Source organism: Oryzias melastigma, linkage group LG4 (genome assembly GCF_002922805.2).
Source record: "Oryzias melastigma strain HK-1 linkage group LG4, ASM292280v2, whole genome shotgun sequence".
Taxonomy (NCBI): domain Eukaryota; kingdom Metazoa; phylum Chordata; class Actinopteri; order Beloniformes; family Adrianichthyidae; genus Oryzias; species Oryzias melastigma.
In genome coordinates this window covers 31,652,861-31,671,253 of record NC_050515.1, presented here as the reverse complement: position 1 = coordinate 31,671,253, position 18,393 = coordinate 31,652,861, and the positions used below count along the sequence as shown (strand labels likewise).

Below are 18,393 nucleotides of genomic sequence, written 5' to 3'. Positions count from 1 at the left end.
AATGAAATAGATTTTACATTTCTTTAAAATGAGTTTAAAGCACACCGTGCACTGAAATGTGATTTTTAATATCGTGTAGTTAATTGCATAATGCATTCTCAAAATTAAAGGTCAAATTGCATGTTGAATTGTAAATTGCAGAATGCATTAGCATTTGAATTATGACATCAACAACTCATGACAATTTGAAATGCAATTGATTAAAATAAATAAATAAAAATGTCATATTGAATTCTAAATTGAAAAATGTATTTTCATTTTCCAAGCCTGAATTGCATATTGAATTGTCAAATAAGAATTAAACATTACTTTTAATATTGACTCAAAAAACGTCCATAGTTTCCAGCTTTAAAAAAAAGAATACTTCTTTTAAATCCTAATTCATCACTAAATCCTATTGAACTTATTAGGACAACCAAGCCCACACCGTGTGACAACCAATCCCGTGTTGGGGTTGGTTGTCACATTGTATCAGAATGTCTTATATGTATAATTACTTCGCGTTACAATGACTTCTAGACGCAAAGAAATACACATTTAAAGATAAAACGTCAAGCTTTTATTCTATATAAGAATTAATGCTAAATGATTTTCTGAATATGAGTAATGTATGCGTAAATAAAAACTGTGAAAAACAACCCATCTCCCTTAATTCTTAAAAAATAACAAAAATCAAGGAAATCTTTTTTAATACACACAAGTTTGAAGAAAGATCCAGTTTTTTAATTTAATGCCTATGGAAGCATATTGCATTCAACAAAAAAGTGTGATATTCATTCTAATTTTTATATGTGTAAATATAAACATAAAAAACAGCTGCTACTTGTTTTTTATTTATTAGAAAAAAAACAGATGATAATCATTCTAATTTTTCTTGTATTAAAAACAAAACAAAAGTGTTTTGCTTCAATTTTTTTTTTCGTTCATATTTTTTTAAGAACTACAAAAACAAAGAAGCATACTGGACTGTGTGTGTTAAAATACATTTTAGCATTCACCGGGAACAACTGGTAAACTACTACAAACATAAATTGGTTATAAGAAAAGTCTTTAGTTCTAACAGCTGCTCACATTGTGAAACAATACAAAGATGAAACATAATCAGAACCAGAGCTGTTCAGACTGTTGTCTTTTATTAAAAGAATGATAATATTTACAGTGGAAAACACAAACGTTCATACACAGACTGATGCAGCTTTCAGTGTTAGCTGTGAGCAGCTGGGATCCTCCTCCACAGACCTCCACACAGGCAGTTCTTGATCCAGCGCTGCTCCCACTGCTTCATCGCGTTGGTCTTGTTGGGGGAACGGAGCATCGTCACACAGCCACACCTGAGGGAGGAACAGCCCCATGCTTAAAACTAATCAACTGCATCAGTATCTTATATCAAGGGTGGCTCCAGGACAGGGGTGTCAAACTCAATCACACAAGAAGTCAAAATCCAAAACACACCTTAGGTCGCGGGACGAACAGGATAAACATTTATTAAACACTCTAAAACTAAACTTTAAAAACTAAACTTTTAACATAAATATGAATTAGATCCATAGCATTACTTGTGATAATGCTGGTGTGAATGCTGTAAGCTGAATTTGGATGCTGAAGATGCTAGTGCTGATATCTGAAAATGCTGAAGCTGATAGAAAACTAAAATAAAACTTAGGCTAGCCAAAACAGCATTAGGCTGAAAAATAGCTGAACTTAAAAATAGCTTTAAAAAAACAAACAGAAAAAAGCCTTGACCAAAACAGCTAGCATGTGAATATTAGCCTAACTCCAAATCAGTCTAAAAAAATAAATAAATAAATAAAAAGGCCAAAAACAGCTAACATGTAGCTGAAATATTAGCTAAACGCAAAAATAGCCTAGACAATCTTAGTAAATGCCAAAATAGTCTAAAAAGTTAGCAGAACGACAATTTTTAAAGATTTAAAACTGTAACTTTTTAACAAAATTATGAATAATACAAAGGCAGGAATATTATTCCAGAATAAATCAATTTAAACCTTAAATAACTTTTTTTACTCCCCATAAAAATATAGTTTGTCAAAATTATACAAGTTAGAAATGAGCTCAAGATAACATCGGACCATTAATAACAATAAAATAACATGATCTGGAGGGCCGGATCCGGCCCCCGGGCCTGGACTTTGGTACACATGCTCTAGGACAATATTGTTGTTTATTGTTTACCTGGTGCAGGCTTTACTTTCTTCAGTAGGACAAACTCCCAAAAAGACACAGCGCAGGTTGTCCATCTTCTGTGAGCCAGGACTCCTGGACATAGCAACAAGAAGTCACTGAGGTTTTTAGTTGCATAATGTGTACAAAATAAATGTTAACCAAAAAAAAGTAAGTGAAAGGGCTTGTTTCTGTAGAAAGCCTAGTGTTCACACTGGACATGCAGGGAGGGGCTTCTTCTTTTTTTTTCCGTTTTTTTACTGTTTACTAGTAAACGTCTTCCATCTACAGCTGGAGGAGACTTCATGTGAAATGTTTCGTGAATCTCGCTCCAGGCTTTTTCTTTCACAGTTTTATTAAAAAAATATGAAATACTTGGTGTTGCTCTTTGCCACCAGTCCTGCCCACAACCCAGAATTGTATTTTTAATAAGCTACTGCCACTGTGCATAAAATATGTCATAAAAAACGACCAAGGCTTTTTGAATTTAGCTAAAAAACGATTTTACGAAGGAAGAAATATGGTTGGAATGGGACTCTAAGCAACTTTGAAAGCTGCAACAGTTACAAAATACATAATACAGAAAGTCTCCTATAAACATAAAATCATGTTATGGGGTTGATGAAAAACATTTTTTTTTTTCCAAATCTATTCTTCTCTAAAACAGAAATATTAACTCAACGGAGACATTTCTGTTTACGACAATAATGATTTGGCACAATATAGTTTTTTCCAGATCTTGCGGGTTTTTTTTATCAAATTTGAACGTTCTGTGGCTCATAAGAGAAATGTGTAATCATCAGCAGGTTATTTAGATTTAAATAATTATTTCCTGTCACACAATAGATGCATTAGCATGTTAGCATCAGTGTCTAACAACAGGGCTGTCTCCAAATCCAAAAATGATCTGGAGGACTGGATATATTTACCCAGAGGGCCAGATCCGGCCCCCGGGCCTAGACTTTGACATGTGTGTTACAGTAACGAGAAGACACTTTCCTATTATCTCCTGTCATTCCTTTTACTTTTTTTATGTCTTTTAATTTTTTTCTTTACAAATATTTTTACCAATAAAACATTGATATTTTAGTTATTTATAAATTACAATGTAAGCCACAACATTCTTATGGTGGGTTGTAAAGTGATGAGAACTATAAAGGAAATACACAGTTTGATATATCAAAGTATTCCAGTAGACATCAACTACAAGATATGAGCATATGCCAGATTTGATTCCAAAGGCTGTGCAAACCTTTACACAGCAGGTGATTAATACCTGGTGAGTGCTTCCAGTGGGGAGCCACCCCCTGCTCCTGGTAAGGATGACGCTTTCCCAAACTGCAGCTTGAGGGGGATCTTTCCCTGCAGCCTCACAATGACTCCATCGTTCACAGGGAGCCAGTCCATGCTCGGAACCAGCAGCTGACTGGGAAGCAGGCAGCACTCATCAATGAGGCTCTCATCTGGCTCCTGGGGGGGGCCATCCTCCCGAGCTGAGAAACAAAATACTGCCATGAACAACGGCTTCCTACAGGACGCAGCGGCTTGGGTCAGTGTAATGTAACATGATATGGCAATAGTTGCATTACAGTTCGCATTAAAACATGTCAAGCCCTTACCAACCAAACTGAACAGCATTGGTTTAGGGCACCACACAGATGCTCCTGGTTTTTGGGTTGTCTGGGCTTGTGGAGGGTCGTAAGAGGAGAAGGAGCATCTTAAAGACCCACTCCAATGAAAATTGAGGTTTCAATATGTTCTTATGGCATTTTTCCGATGATGCAAGACATGTCTAAAGAAATGTAGGAGTAAAACTGCATTTCTAAGTATTTTAGATCAGACGAAAAAATGCCAGTTAAAAAAGCTTGTAGGTGTGACCAAGAAACTTTGACGAAAAACCACGACCCTGTACTCGAATGTTCACCTCATTCTGAGGCGTGCACTTGCAGACAAATAGATCCATGAACGTCTTTGTTTTAGAATTCAGCTAATATTTCAGCTACATGCTAGCTGTTTTGGCTAATTTTGGATTTAAAAAAAAAAGTTTTAAGGCTATTTTGAAGTTAGGCTAATATTTATGCACTAGCTGTTTTGGCTAATTTAGGCTTTTTTTCCATTATTCAGTCTATTTTGGAGTTTAGCTATTTTTTTCAGCTCATGCTAGATGTTTTGGCTAACCTAAGGTTTTTTTTTTTGTTTTTAGGAAATCTTGCCATTTAGCTAATATTTTAGCTGGCTATCAGCATTATTGTTTTTAGCTATTAGATTTAGCGTTTTCAGCAATTAGCTTCAGTTATTTCTGTTTTCAGCTTCAGCATTTTTTGCTATCAATTTCAGCATCTTCAGTGGCCAAATTCAGCTTACATCATTCACACTAGCATTATTGCAGGTAATACTATATATCTAATACATGATCATGTAATAAAGTTATGGTTTTAATGTTTTAAAATGTAGTTTTAGAGTGTTCAGTAAATGTTTATCCTGTTCGCCCCGCGACCTAAGATGTGTTTTGGACGATTGACTTTGACACTCCTGCCATAAAGGTTGACGTCAACAGTCCCGCCCATAACTCAAAGGTGAATTACTAATGAACTCCTGCTGCTCTTCAGAAACTATGTCCTGGAAAAATTTTAGCTAAAATGTCATTTTCATAATTGGGAGATGACTGGGAACGCTTTGAGAATAGATCAATAGATGGTGGAAGTGGACCTGAAGAGGAACACAGGTGTGACTGAGGCATACTTTGGAACTGTAAAACAACTAAAGTCATAAAGCTGTATCAAGAGGTTTCCAAAATGAGGACCACCTCATGATCAACATTTACAAGTTTCATCTTCTCAGAGTGGGGGAAGAATGCGTTTCTTACAGCACAGCCATAACTTGGTCAGCAGTCGGAACAGCAGCTGAAGGCTGTCTTGACTATCCGACATGGCGGTGAAGGTGGGCAGGCAGCCTGGCTTCAGAAGACCCCAGATCCTGATCATCACCAGCATCTCCCGTAACATCCCCAGAGATGCACCGTCTCTCATGAAACCAAATCCAGGCCGAACCATGGAACCCTAGAGTTCAGGTCACAAGAGCTTAAAGTCAGCTTCTTGTTCACACTGGAACAATGAAAACAGAAGAAACCCACATTCACACTGACCTCACATGGACGGACCAAAATTATTTGCAGCTTTTCAAAAACGGTAGGAAAAGATTGTTATTCAAGCGAGTGATGATCCTGTTTTTATTTAGGACCACCTGTGGCAGGTAACTGGTGTGTTCAGTAATCTGACTAATTCAAAGGCAGAATTACAGGAATGCGTTTACATTGAACGCGATTCTGGAGACAAATTCGTGTGTCCCGCCCCTCTTTTGCCGCGCGGCGTATTTGATGCTTGTTGCCTGTCAAAAACGTGTTCCTTAAGCTTGACGCTGCGTCCATATGAGGGAGGAGCTACCAGCTAATGCTTTAGCATGATCGCTACATGTATAGACACACAGATGATGTTGAGAGATCAGTAAACACGTCTCCATTTCCTGGTGCTGGGGGGTTCGATCCGGGACTGTATTTTCTATGATAACTGCTTCTACTGTGTTTCTGTGTCTCTGTGACTGAGTTTGAAGGCTCAATGTCTCGCGTTAACCCAAGAGGGAAAAATTAAAAACAAAAATAAAATCAGGGGACCTTTTTTTATTATTGTCTCAATGAATAAAATATCACAAAGTTCAGGAGGCTGGTGGCCCCGCAGAGCCTCTCTGTCAGCATCATTTTTGATGTTCCCAATTTAAAAAGATAAAAAATGAGGCAAACTCAAAATGAACGTTTAAATTCATTTTCTAAGAGTTCCTCTTACACACGTTCTAACAGATTAGAATCAAGCGCACCTCTCCGCTAGAATCTGGTGTGTTTTAGCGCGGCATTTGAACAGGTTACTGGTGTTCCCGCTTTTACAAGAAACATGTGGGTTACATCTGAAACAACACGCGCCGTCTTCATCTACTTTGGATAAATACAGACACACTTTGGACCTTTTTGGTAATGCCAGCTCTGCAATCCGCATGTGTTTGTTGTCTGTGTGAGCGCCGCCGCGAGAGCAGCACCTCCTAAAGCAGCGAGGGAGAGATGGACAAAAGCTCCGCCTTCATGGTCCATACTTTTGTCGAGCTGCTATGCTAGCACCTTTAAGCAGTACCGATAAGGCTGACAAGTTGTAACACAGTAAATAGTAAGTGGTCAGTGAGGAAGCCTCTGCAGTTTAAGCGTTTAATTATAGATTTATTTTACCTGCAATTTTTTTTCTTATCTGAATTATTGGCGTGACGTCATTCTGTCCATTATCGGCCGATAATTATCGGCAACCGATATTATTGTGCAATATAGTTTGTGAAGGCTGTACAGCTCAAATGGAAACATCAAAAGTGATTAGTTCCTCTAAAAATAATAGTGAAACTATATAAAAAGTTTTTAAAGGAGGATGCTACCAAACATATTCTGTCCGGTCCATTTTTAAGTTCTGTCTGATTTATTCTCAGGTTTGACTTTTTCAGTTTTTTGCTCCACTGCAAACAACAGCAGATACCAAAACATTTGAAACTGGATCAATCTCCACCCACAGTCACTCAATAATGTCTGTTTGCTAAGCTGGACCTCAGAAATGTGCAGTCAGAACCTCACCTGGTTGGGCAGGTTGGCCAGAAGGTAGAGGACAAAGTCCCCTACCCACTGGATGAGCTGCTGCAGGGACTGAAGGGGGGGCCCGTCCAGCACGAACTCCTCTGTCTTCAGATTAATCATGACTTTGTCTATTTCTGTGGAAACACAATCCTCAGTCATCACTTAGCTCCATGTCCGTGTTCATTGGATGCTGTCGTCTCACCTGTGTCCGTGTTCTTGGCACAGATCTCACTGAGTCGATCACCTGGACTTTTGTCGGGGGTGCTGAGGACGTGAGGCCTCAGCAGAGACTTCAGCGTGGAGCTGATGGCGATCAGCAGCAGCTTGGCGTGGAAGTCACAAGCTCTAGCTGCTGTTGCTGCTGACAGTTTGCACAGAGAGGCTTTCACAGCGACAATGCGTGTTGCCAGAACCTAAAATGGAGAACGTTCAGATTGGAGACTGTTGATGAACAACAAACTCTGCATGTCAAACACCTCAGATTGCTGCTGCGCTTTTTACACCTAACCACCAACTAACAACTTCACATTTGATCAAGCAAGACAAACAACTATTTAAAAGCATGTTAACACAGTGAATGAGTGTGGATTACAGAAAAGTCATCGACTGATGCTATTAGTGTTTCTCCATTCTGCCTCTTTAACACCGGAGCTTTGGCTCCAGCGTTGAACCCTTTAAACCACCGTAACTCTTCAACCAGTTAACCATCAATGTGACGTTGATCGTGTAAAACAGTTGAAGAGGAACAGTAGTTGAGAGGCTGTGTGTTATTTTGATTTCTTCAGTGACATCTCCTCTGGTAAAGGGTTAAATCTAGAGCTGTGATCATTGACGTTAATGCGCACAATTAATAATTAATGATAATAATTAATTTGCTGATATGTATTAACGACCCTCATCCTGTCCTGCAGCTGTGACATCCGAGCAACTAAACTCTGTCTAAAATAAACGTTTTTTTTACATTATGTGATTGAGATTTTATTAAATTAAAGAAATAATATGGTGTTAATTTCTAGTTTTTGGACAAAAGTGATGTTTTATTTTATTAAATCAGCAGAAGCAGAGGACCCACTAAGGGGGGCGGAGCCAAACTGAGCTGTCTGCTATGAGAAATTCAAAGAGGAGACTGACTATTATTCTGCTTTGGGATGCAGACCGACATGAATTATCCACAAAAACGAGCACTGACGTTGTCTAAAAATTGCGGAAACTCTGCAGTTCACAGCAGAAGTCCCACCCACCGACGTCACAGAAGGTGAGCAGTTCAGAATGGACAGACACGCCCCCACCTGAGAGCAGGAATCCAGTGGATCAAACTTCTCCCAAAAAAATGGTTTCATTATTTTTCACAAAGACAATAAGAAAAATGTTTAAGAAAAAAAATCTGAAAAAAAATAGCATTCCAGGAAAAATGTCAATTAAACGGCAGTAAGAAATTCCTATTTTTTGGGCTGCCTTGTGTGACTTTAGTCTGGATATTTTTGTATTTTCCTTCAAAAACGTGTTGATTTGTTTGCTGACAAATTTTATTCTTGTTTTTTTTTCCAATAAAATTATACCCAAAACTTTCATTCTATGTTGTACAAACAGTTTGTTAAACTTTTTAGGGGTTTCCACAGCAAAATGATTCCCATTTTACCAAACAGAATCTTCTGTTTTTACAGGATTTTATGTCCAGTGTGTGAATATAACATGAAAAATGACAACATAAAGGCAGTGTCACATAGGAGAGGTTGTGCTGTTTAAAATGATACCAAATAAGCAGCAGATAGTCTTTCAAATTGAAAATACAGAAAATTCAAAAGAACACAAAAACTGAGTTTTAGACCATATAAGTTCCAAAGGGTTCAAATTAATGCTCTAAATGTACAATTTTACGTGTGATTTCATGTCGCGATGATTTGCAGATAATAAGTGGCTGGCAAATACCTAAACTAAAATAAATAATTAATTAATTAATGTTGATTAATCACTATTACTTTTCCCAGATTTGCGATTAATTAATTTTTTTTAATAGATTTCCAGCCCTAGTATTTTTTTGTAAAGGAATATTCATAAGATCAAAGATATTTTTAGTGTTTTGTTTTTATAAATAGGCCTCAATTAGCACATTTTTGATGTAATATGTTTGTTTGTGTTTTGAAGTACTTTATATGTTTTTAAAAAATATATGTCATAAAACATTTCAAAAGAATACATTTTTAGTTTTAATCTAGTTAGTTTTACGTTTTTTACCTTTTAACTGATCTGAAAATTATCCTTTACATGACTGGAAATGTGAGTTTAGTGATCCGTTACACCCCTAACATGAGCTATTTGGAGATACTTTGGTTTCAGGACAGGTCATGTTCTCCAAACACAGGTACAATGCAAAACATGCCAAAGCTGAAAATTATTTAAATAAAAATATTGCAGTGAAATGGAAATGTACTGTGTAGTGTGTGTTTTGGGGGGTATTTTACTATTTAACACAAGTCCTATTGTCATTGCAGTTTAAAACACAGATTTTTCTCATATTGTGGAAGTCTACACACAACTATTATTTTATTTCAGTTGTGTGTAGATGTGGAGATCCATGACAAAGTAAAGCAGAAAGACATGATTACAGAGACTAAAGGGTTACATGAATGCTGAAACCAGCAGGAAAAGAGCTCCAATACTCCCAGCATGCCTTACTGACCTGCTGCAGAGCCTGGTTCTGCCTCATATATTCTTCATGCAGCTTCTCCACCAGGTTGTGCACCATATTGGGAAGCACATGCAGCAGCACATCCCACCAGTCATAGCCAGTCACCATGCAGTACTCCAGCAGAAACAGCAGGTGGCGAAGTGTCGTATTCATATCCAGCACCTGACACATTGAGGGCGACACCCGCAGCATGTGGAGCTGAACAACAAGCACAAAGAAAAAGGAGATATCAACTATGCAGTACTAGCACTGTCAAACACAAACGACAAATCAGTCTATCTCAGGTGTTTCTGAAAGGAAAACAGCATTACTCTAAAGCAGAGGTCTGCAACCTGCAGCTCCAGATCCACATGTGTCTCTTTTCTCTTTTAAAGTAAGACTATGCTGCTCCTTCTAGGTTTTGATCAGTAGAAAACAAGTCCAAATGGCTGTTTGTTAAAGGTTGCCGACCTTTAGTCTATGGCATCACCACTTTATACATTTTGAATACTTTGGAGCACATGGACACTTTAGTGAGCTTAACACTGTCATTGCTGGATTTATCTTCATAAATTGAATTGAAACACCTAAACTTTGATCCTTTTTTATACTTGCTGGTCTAAGACCTGCACTCTGTTGGACAGTCGTGCAATTCATTTCACACTTAAATGTACTATACAGTACTGTATGTATGTAGCAAATAACATTTGAATTTGACTGAGTCAAAGCTATTCTAGAATCTAGCAGCAAGGAGCTCACCTTGCCAAAGTTGTCAATTCCAACCAAAGCTAGCGATGTCCAAGAGAACTGCAAAGCTTTAAAGTGGAGGAAAGGACCCGAAGTTCTTTGGCGTTTCAAGGTTGCTTCGTCTCCAGGCCGTGTACCAGAGGACGACGAGCTGTAGTAGATCCCCATGAACTGAAGCAAGAGGCGATGATGGATCTGAATACTGCCGTCATGAAAGGCCAGAGCCAGACCTGAAAACCAGAAGAACAGACAGGGTTTAGTCAAGCAGTGCAGCATGCTTTCTGTCCAAGAGTGCCCCCAGATGGTCAATTATAGAGCCCTAGTTGGGCAATGGTCTAGACATGCTGTCGTCTGCCATTTTGGGAGTCAAGCACACAAAGTTTTGATGCATTCGAAGGGTAAAATCAGTGACTTTGATATAGAGAGAAAGAGCCAGCAAATGTCATCATGGTCCACATGTGTTACTGCTGGTTGTCAGAAAAACTCTAAATTCAAGCGTCTCTTTTTATCAACTTCTGCAGAATGAAAAGGAAGAAAATGATGGATCACTGCAGTCAAAGGGGATGATGTCAGCCAACAGATGAACACACAATCTGTAGGGAACTTTTATTTGTCTTAAAGTTTTTGGGTTCTATCCAGTAGTACTTGTCATGCCATTCATTTTTTTGTGTGATTAATTAATTGTGAGCTGTAACTAATTAATCGACTTTAATCACAATGATTTTAAACCTAATAATTGCTGTCAAAAGACTCATTTTGAGGTATTTTATTTAAGTTTGTGACATTGTCGCGCAGTGAAAGATGAAAATAAAACTAAAAAGGTGGCTTTATTATGTTTTCATGTTTAATGTTTTTAAGTTATAAATGAAGCTGTTACCATGACAACGCAATGCACCACCTATTAAACAGTTTGTTTTTATTTTAAAAAAAGAAATAATTTAAACTACAAAAAGGCCTATAACAGGACTGAAGTTCAACAATTTATTTAATATTATTTTTTTTCCAAAAAATCATGATATGAGTGGGGTAAAATTCTCCTCCAAGTGTGCAGAACACGGAACTAACCATCCGACGCAAAAATTAGATTAACGCGACAGAAACCCATTAGAACAGGGGTGTCAAACTCAATCGCACAGGGAGCCAAAATCCAAAACACACCTTAGGCTGTGGGCCAAACAGGATAAACATTCATTGAACACTCTAAAACTACATTTAAAAAGCCTAAATTAGCCAAAACAGCTACATGTAGCTGGAATATTAGCTAAATATATTTTTAGTAAATGCCAAAATAGTCCAAAAAGCTAGCAGAATGCCAATTTTTTAAACTTTAAAACTGCAACTTTTTAATATAATTATGAATAATAAAAAGGCAGGAATATTATTCCAGAATAAATCAACTTTAACCTTAAATAACTTTCAATATTTTACTCTCCATTAAATATATATTTTGACAAAATTATACAAGTTAGAAATAAGCGTAAGATAACATCGGGTCATTAATAACAATAAAATAAAATGATCTGGAGGGCCGGATAGAATTACCCGGAGGGCCAGATCCGGCTCCCGGGCCTTGACTTTGACACGGGCATTATAATGTCTGTAATTAATTAATCGTGGTTGACGGGATAATTTGACAGCCCTACTATCCGGTACTAATGCAAGTCAGTTACTTTTGAGAGGCTGCTGGCTGGAACCGGAACTTTTCTTGTTGTTTTTAACTGTAATCGAATAACGAAAACAGAACTTTTCCCAAAATCCTGTCAATGTGAGGAAGTGGAATCACAGGTTCCTGCAGAGCCTGTTAGTTTCTCTGTCAGTCTCTGTTATCCTCACCTGCACCAGGTGAACGATCAACTATTACTGCTTTATTCTTGCTGCTGATGCTCACTGCATTGCTATAATATCAATGCTTTCGACATGCACCGCTACCTCCTCCTCGTGGCCCCACTGCTCTGCGCTGTATTTGTGTGTTGGTGATAGGAGGTGGAGCTCCATTAGAAGAGACCCCAAACATCGGTTCTGATCTGTAACAGACCTTGCAGCACTTTATTTTTTTGCCAACAACATGAAGAGAACTCATCAAAGGCAGACAGTCGAGTGGACACGACAAAAGATCAAAGATCTGCAGCAGCGACACACTCTTTGACCCCTGAAATGATGGAGACGGCGTTCACAGAGCCGCTGTGACGTCAGCCTTATTGGAGATCTACCCTTAAAGTCAGGTTTGGCGGTTCTGGGTTCTACTCACCAAGCCCTGGACAGAACTTAGTGTCTGATGTGACCTTGAGGTCCGTGTTGGATATGGAGATGGGCAGTTTGGGAAGAGCCACAGCAGACACTCTCTCGAGGTCGCCGGTGGTTGACAGAATACGCCACTTCAGGATGGTTGGCTGCTTTTCACCCACTGCAAGCAGAAGGTCAAGGGTCAGAGGATCCAGACGGTTTAAAACAGCTTAAAACTGCTGAGCTGGAGGTTTTCTCACCAGCTGGGCTGTGCTGGAAGATGTTATTGACAGGAAGACCTTCCTTCCTAAGAGACCAGCATTCCACAATGCTGCCAGTCTGGTTGGACGCACACAACAGAACCTAAAACACACACAAGCGGTCGAATGGCAGAAGACTTGGTGGTACCAGCACTAGTGATGGTAGCTACCTGCTCAGAGTTCTCTCTGGTCAGGAACTTCAGGTGTGTGACAGCCGGGTATTTGTCCCTCCTCATTGGATCGGTGGTGCAGCGCAGAAACAGGGATGGCAGCAGCTCAGTGTCAATGCGACACTTCTCACTCACAACACTAACCACCACCTGAATACGGAGTCAAACAATTATGAGAAGATGAGCAGGTAAGAGTTTTAAAGTCCGCTTATGATATTTCTTTTAATTAAAAAAAACATTCACAGTAGTATTTTAATTATGATTATGAAGTTTTTAACCAAAAGTCCACAACATAAATGTCTTAAAAAGACGTTTTTCATGTTGATATGAAGCCTCTGTTTCCAAAATCTCCTCTGAGGGGGCGTGGCTTTTGGAGCTGAGCTGAGTAGCTCCGCCCCAAACAAAATCATTTCTTATTACATTTGTTCTCTTTCAGAGGAAAAATGGCACACAGACATGTTAAAACTCAAAAAACTGGATTTTCATCAGAGGGGGCTCTAGTAACAATCACTGCACTGACCTTGTAGAACTGGACAGGAGAGGAGCTGCTTCCATCCGTTGCTGCAACCACAATGTTACCTCCCCCAGTGAAGGCAATATCAGCCAACGCCACCCGTCCTCGAAGCCGGCACAGACTCTCACTAGCAGTGAGCAAGGAGCCGCCTGGCTTCAGCAAAGACACCGTGACCAAACCGCTAACTGTTACGGCGAGCCAGCCTTCCATCGGTTTTCCCCCAAACAGGGTGAGAGAGGGGGAGAACTTCACCCGCGAGAACTTTTCTCCAAAGTTTGTGGAGCCAGACTGAAAGGAGAAGACATTGTGTCAATTATATACTGGCTCTGTAGCCTTTGCACTTTGCAGACTAGGGCTGCCACGATTAGTCGACTAATCGACTATCAAAATAGTCAACGACTAATTTAATAGTCAATTTCTCAAGTTTTTTTCAAGTTATAATGGCATTCTGCTAGCTTTTTGGACTGTTTTGGCATTTATTAAAGTTTTTTTTAGGCTAATTTAACTACGCGGTAGCTATTTTGGCTAATTTTGGATTTTTTCAGTTTTAGGCTAGTTTGGATTTTGGCTAATTTCAGCCACATGCTAGCTATTTTGGTTAGTTTAGGAATTTACAGCTTTTAGGCTAGTTTGGAGTTAAGCGAATATTTTAGCTGCATGCTAGCTATTTTGGCTAATTAAGGAATTTTTCGGTTTTTAGGCTAATTTGGAGTTTAGCTAATATTTCAGCTACATGCTAGCTATATTGGCTAGTTTAGGATTTTTCAGTTTTTAGGCTAGTTTGGAGTTAAGCAAATATTTTAGCTACATGCTAGTTATTTGGCTAATTTAGGATTATGTCAGTTTTTTGAGGGGCTTTTTTGGAGTTTAGCTAACATTTCAGCTCCACGCTAGCTCTTTTGGCTAACTTTTTTTGTATTTTTTAGGCTAATTTCGTATTTAATATTAGCAATATTTTTAGCTGGCTATTATCTTGAGCGTTTTCAGCTATTAGCTTCAGTATCTTCAGCTAGCAACACTTGCATCTTTAGCGGCCAAATTCAGCTTCCAGCATTCACACTAGCATTATCACAGGTAATGCTATATATCCAGGTTTTAGTTAGTTTAAAGCTAATGATGGTAAAGCTGTGTGCTTTTCTATCCACTTTGCGCATAACTCGATTAGTCAACTAATCGGAAAAAAAAATCTGTGATTAGTCGACTATTAAAATAATCATTTGCACCAAGACTATTGCCGACGATGTCTTACCATCTCCACATGCAGAGCCAGTTTGACTCCATTATGCAACCAGCTCAGAGCAATGATGGGATCTCTATCCAAAGAGCTTGACAGGATGCTCTCCCAGCTGTTTACCAAGTGATCAGTCATGGACCAGCACTTAATCTGACCATCACCATCGGCAGAGAGCAACCGTGATCCTACACACACACAAACGCAAGCATTTGATTAAAGAATAGCACTTTAAAACTTTGAAAAAAGTCAACTAAAGTGAAGCTGACCTGACTGGTCCCATTCCAGACAGGAAATGACCTCAGTGTGACCAGAGTTGATGGAGAAGACATCCCAGGGGTGCTCAGTGTCGATGATATGGATCATGTGACTGACATCTGAAATACAGGTTTAGACAGATGAAACCAACAGTTGGATGTTTGTGTGGTCATGTGTGTGTGTCTGTGTGTACCCTTCTCATTGTCGTCACTTTTTAGGTCTGTGGTAAACGCCACCAGGTTCCTGCAAGACCACGAGCACACTACCGGTATGGACGGGCAGTGGGCATTCTTCTGCCGCTTCTCCCACTCACAAACGTATGCCAGTTCCATGTCCAACAAAGAGGAGTAAAGGAAGCTTCAGCCTCACCTGACCTGAAGGGGAACAGATGAACACATCTGTGTCTCAAAGAAGGTTAGATTTTCGGTATAGAATTATTTCCTGTAGAAAGTGTTATATTTTGTAAATTTAAAGTCCCATTCTGATCTTTTTTATTTGTAAAATAGGTCCCAGTGGACTTTTAATTGTGTCAATGTCCTTTTGAGCCCAAATTTTAGAAAGCAAGTCGTTTTCTGGGACAATTTCTGCAGAAAAAAAGGGAGCTCATCAGAAATCCACCTTTGAGTTGAGGGCAGGAGTGTTGGTGTGGAGTAAGCCTACCTCGCATAATATAACCTATAACCTAACTTCTATCATTTTGACCAAATATATTTTTATGAAGAGTAAAATATTGAAAGTTATTTAATGTTTAAGTTGATTTATTCTGGAATAATATTCCTGCATTTGTATTATTCATAATTATGTTTAAAAAGTTACAGTTTTAAAAATTGACATTCTGCTAGCTTTTTGGACATTTATGGCATTTACTAAGTTTTTCTTTTTTTTTGTGGCTATTTGAAGTTTAGCTATTTTTTCAGCTGCATGCTAGTTGTTTTGGCTTACCTACGTTTTTTTTAGGCTAATTTGGCATTAAGTTAATATTTTAGGTGGCTGTTAGCTTCAGTGATTTAAGGATCCAAATGCAGCGTTTTCAGCTATCAATTTCAGCATTTTCAGCTGTCAGCACTAGCATCTTCAGTGGCCACATTCAGCTTACGTCATTCACACTAGCATTATTGCAGGTAATGCTATATATCTAGTCCATAATTATGTTAAAAAGTTATAGTTTAAAAGTTTTCATTTAGTTTTAGTGTTCAATAAATGTTTATCCTCTTCGGCCCCCAACCTAAGGTGTGTTTTGGCCCCTTGGCTTGTGCGATTGAGTTTGACACTCCTGATTTAAGTTTGAGAATTAATTGTTTCAAGCATGGTCAATTAAAACACATTTCAATCAACATAGACGCATCACATATATAGATAGCCAAAATTAAGTCACAATCAGAAGAGATCCTTGTACCTCTTTGATATCCTTATTTCCATAAACTAAACAGCCAATGCTTGAAACGGGAAGGGAGGAATGTATATCATCAGAAAATAATGCTACATGTTAAAAACACATTTTTTATTTTAGGGGGACTTTAAGGTTTTTACTAAAAAAAATGTTTGCAGATAAAAACTGCAAATCTCGAGATTATTTTTTAAGCCTTTAATTGAAAGAGGGAGAAAAACATAACAGGTCTCGAGGACCTTTATTGTCGTAATTGTCACGGGAGCTCTTAAGCTTATACCTTATTTTGTTATGTCAAAAGACTCCGTTTAAAACTGTAGGAGCCAGTGAGATACTTTAATGAATCGTGACTATTTTTGTGTCTTTTTAATTCATTATTTAACACAAAAAAAGGCAAAAACTTGCTTGAATTTGCTCAAATGGTAGCAAAACGAAAACAGGACCATCTGTTGATTCAAAACCCCTTCTGAATGGCAATCTCAAGCTTTTAAGAACGTCGAAGCGAGTTGGAAATTTTTAAAACAAAAAAGTTACCCGTTTTTAACAAGTCAACTGTTCGCTTTTCATCTCTTCCTTTCAAACACAACCAGCATCTAAGCGCCACAGGACGTGATGCAAATGAAAATAAAGCCTGCTATTGACGATTAAAACGATGGACTCACCTATTTGAAGCTACAACAGAAACTGAGAGAAGTCTTAAAAACGAGTCCAGAAATAAACATAAATACGAGCTGGAGAAAACAGCAATTTAAAAGACACAAAAACCGCACCAGAGACTAGTGCATCACAGGACCCCATATTTGCTGTCCGTACATCTGCCTGCCTGAAAAAAATATTTAGAGGAAAAAAAATAAGAGAATATTTTCCAAAAAAATCAAACCGCAAAGCCTATTAGTTAATTAAAATGTTACAGAAATTAAAACTACTGTATGTCATATTTCTAATAACTACTTTTATATCCCTATTTTATTCCGGCTCAACGTGAAGTAGACCTTTTTTCCCTCTGAAACTTTATTAACAAGTAGAAATAATACAAAGATTAGTTCAGCACATTTTTGTCTCACTAGTCCACAGTAGACATCAATGCACAACTTATTTTAAATGTAAAAAACCCAGCATACATTTCATAAACGTATGAGAATTAAAATTATCTAAAATATTTAGTTCTGCACATTATTGTAATGTAAAGAGATTTCGTGACAGATATCACTGTTAACTTTATTTGCAATCTCACCCCGATTTTATTTATGTACAAAAGAAACTTGAAATAGAATTAAATGTAAAAAAAATAAAATAAAAAAAAACTTAAATAGTAGAGGAGAATTATTACCTGAAACAATGGTTATGCAGTGTTGGGTAGGTTCAGAAAACATCTACTAGCAGAACTTATTTAAAATATAAGTAATTCCTAAAAATCCAGGCCTTTTCCATTACAGATAAAATTTAGCAAAAAAGCCAACATATAAACCCCCCAGACCTTAATGTGCTAAAGTGTTTAAGATCTTGCAATCCTAGGGTCCATCCTGAATTGGGAAAAGGTCCCTTGTCCGGTTTCCCAAGGAACATCCCACAGACTCCAAGGGACAAGCCAGATTAAGGGTGGCTCCAACACATCTTATGCTTGGATACCTTTTAATCAGTATTTCTTACATCAGATAAACTGACATCACAAGGGTCACATTTAGGGGACAAAGAGTTGGGCTAACTCTAACAGTAACTCTAAAATTTGGAGGTTTAGTTAATATCACAGTAAAATTCCCTTTAACAAAATACAGAAAATGGTTCCCAGGACATGAGCTAAAACATTGTCATTATTTACAATGCTTGTCTCTCTTTAAAACTTGAAAGGATATTTGCCAAACACCAAATAAAAGCCAATTTCAAACCTAGTAACACATCCAGGCAGAAACACCTAAAGAAAAGAGAAGCAATGTTTTTGCAGTCCAGGGTAGTAAAGAATGCTCAGAGCTGAACACAGAAGAAACAAAGTAGCCTCAATTACACACAAGGATGTACCAACAAAGGAGACACAACACTTCTGGACCAGGTACAGCTGTCTGCTCACCTTTAAAAGACAAATGAGCCTCATTTGAA

General features: G+C 38.1%; 1 protein-coding gene across 1 annotated transcript; it reads right to left on the bottom strand.

Annotated features, from left to right (window-relative positions):
• Positions 1-1,112: 1,112 nt before the first annotated feature.
• Positions 1,113-17,140, bottom strand: med16 (mediator complex subunit 16). Its single transcript, XM_024259153.2, has 16 exons — positions 16,962-17,140; positions 15,106-15,286; positions 14,924-15,031; positions 14,673-14,842; positions 13,430-13,711; positions 12,910-13,059; positions 12,740-12,842; positions 12,505-12,660; positions 10,269-10,486; positions 9,522-9,728; positions 7,044-7,254; positions 6,842-6,975; positions 5,048-5,240; positions 3,458-3,674; positions 2,194-2,277; positions 1,113-1,331 (listed from the first exon to the last, which is right to left on the bottom strand). Exons 2-16 carry the CDS (start codon positions 15,242-15,244, stop codon positions 1,205-1,207), a joined length of 2,499 nt encoding a protein of 832 aa, XP_024114921.1. The 5' UTR covers positions 15,245-15,286; positions 16,962-17,140; the 3' UTR covers positions 1,113-1,204.
• Positions 17,141-18,393: the final 1,253 nt, after the last annotated feature.

Coding starts and splice junctions, on each gene's coding strand:
- med16 (XM_024259153.2), bottom strand. CDS start 15,244: ATGGAACTGGCATACGTTTGTGAGTGGGAGAAGCGGCAGAAGAATGCC. Junction 10,487..12,504: donor TAAGTTCTGTCCAGGGCTTG/GTGAGTAGAACC, acceptor TCTGGTTTTCAG/GTCTGGCTCTGGCCTTTCAT. Junction 9,729..10,268: donor GAATTGACAACTTTGGCAAG/GTGAGCTCCTTG, acceptor CTTGTTGTTCAG/CTCCACATGCTGCGGGTGTC.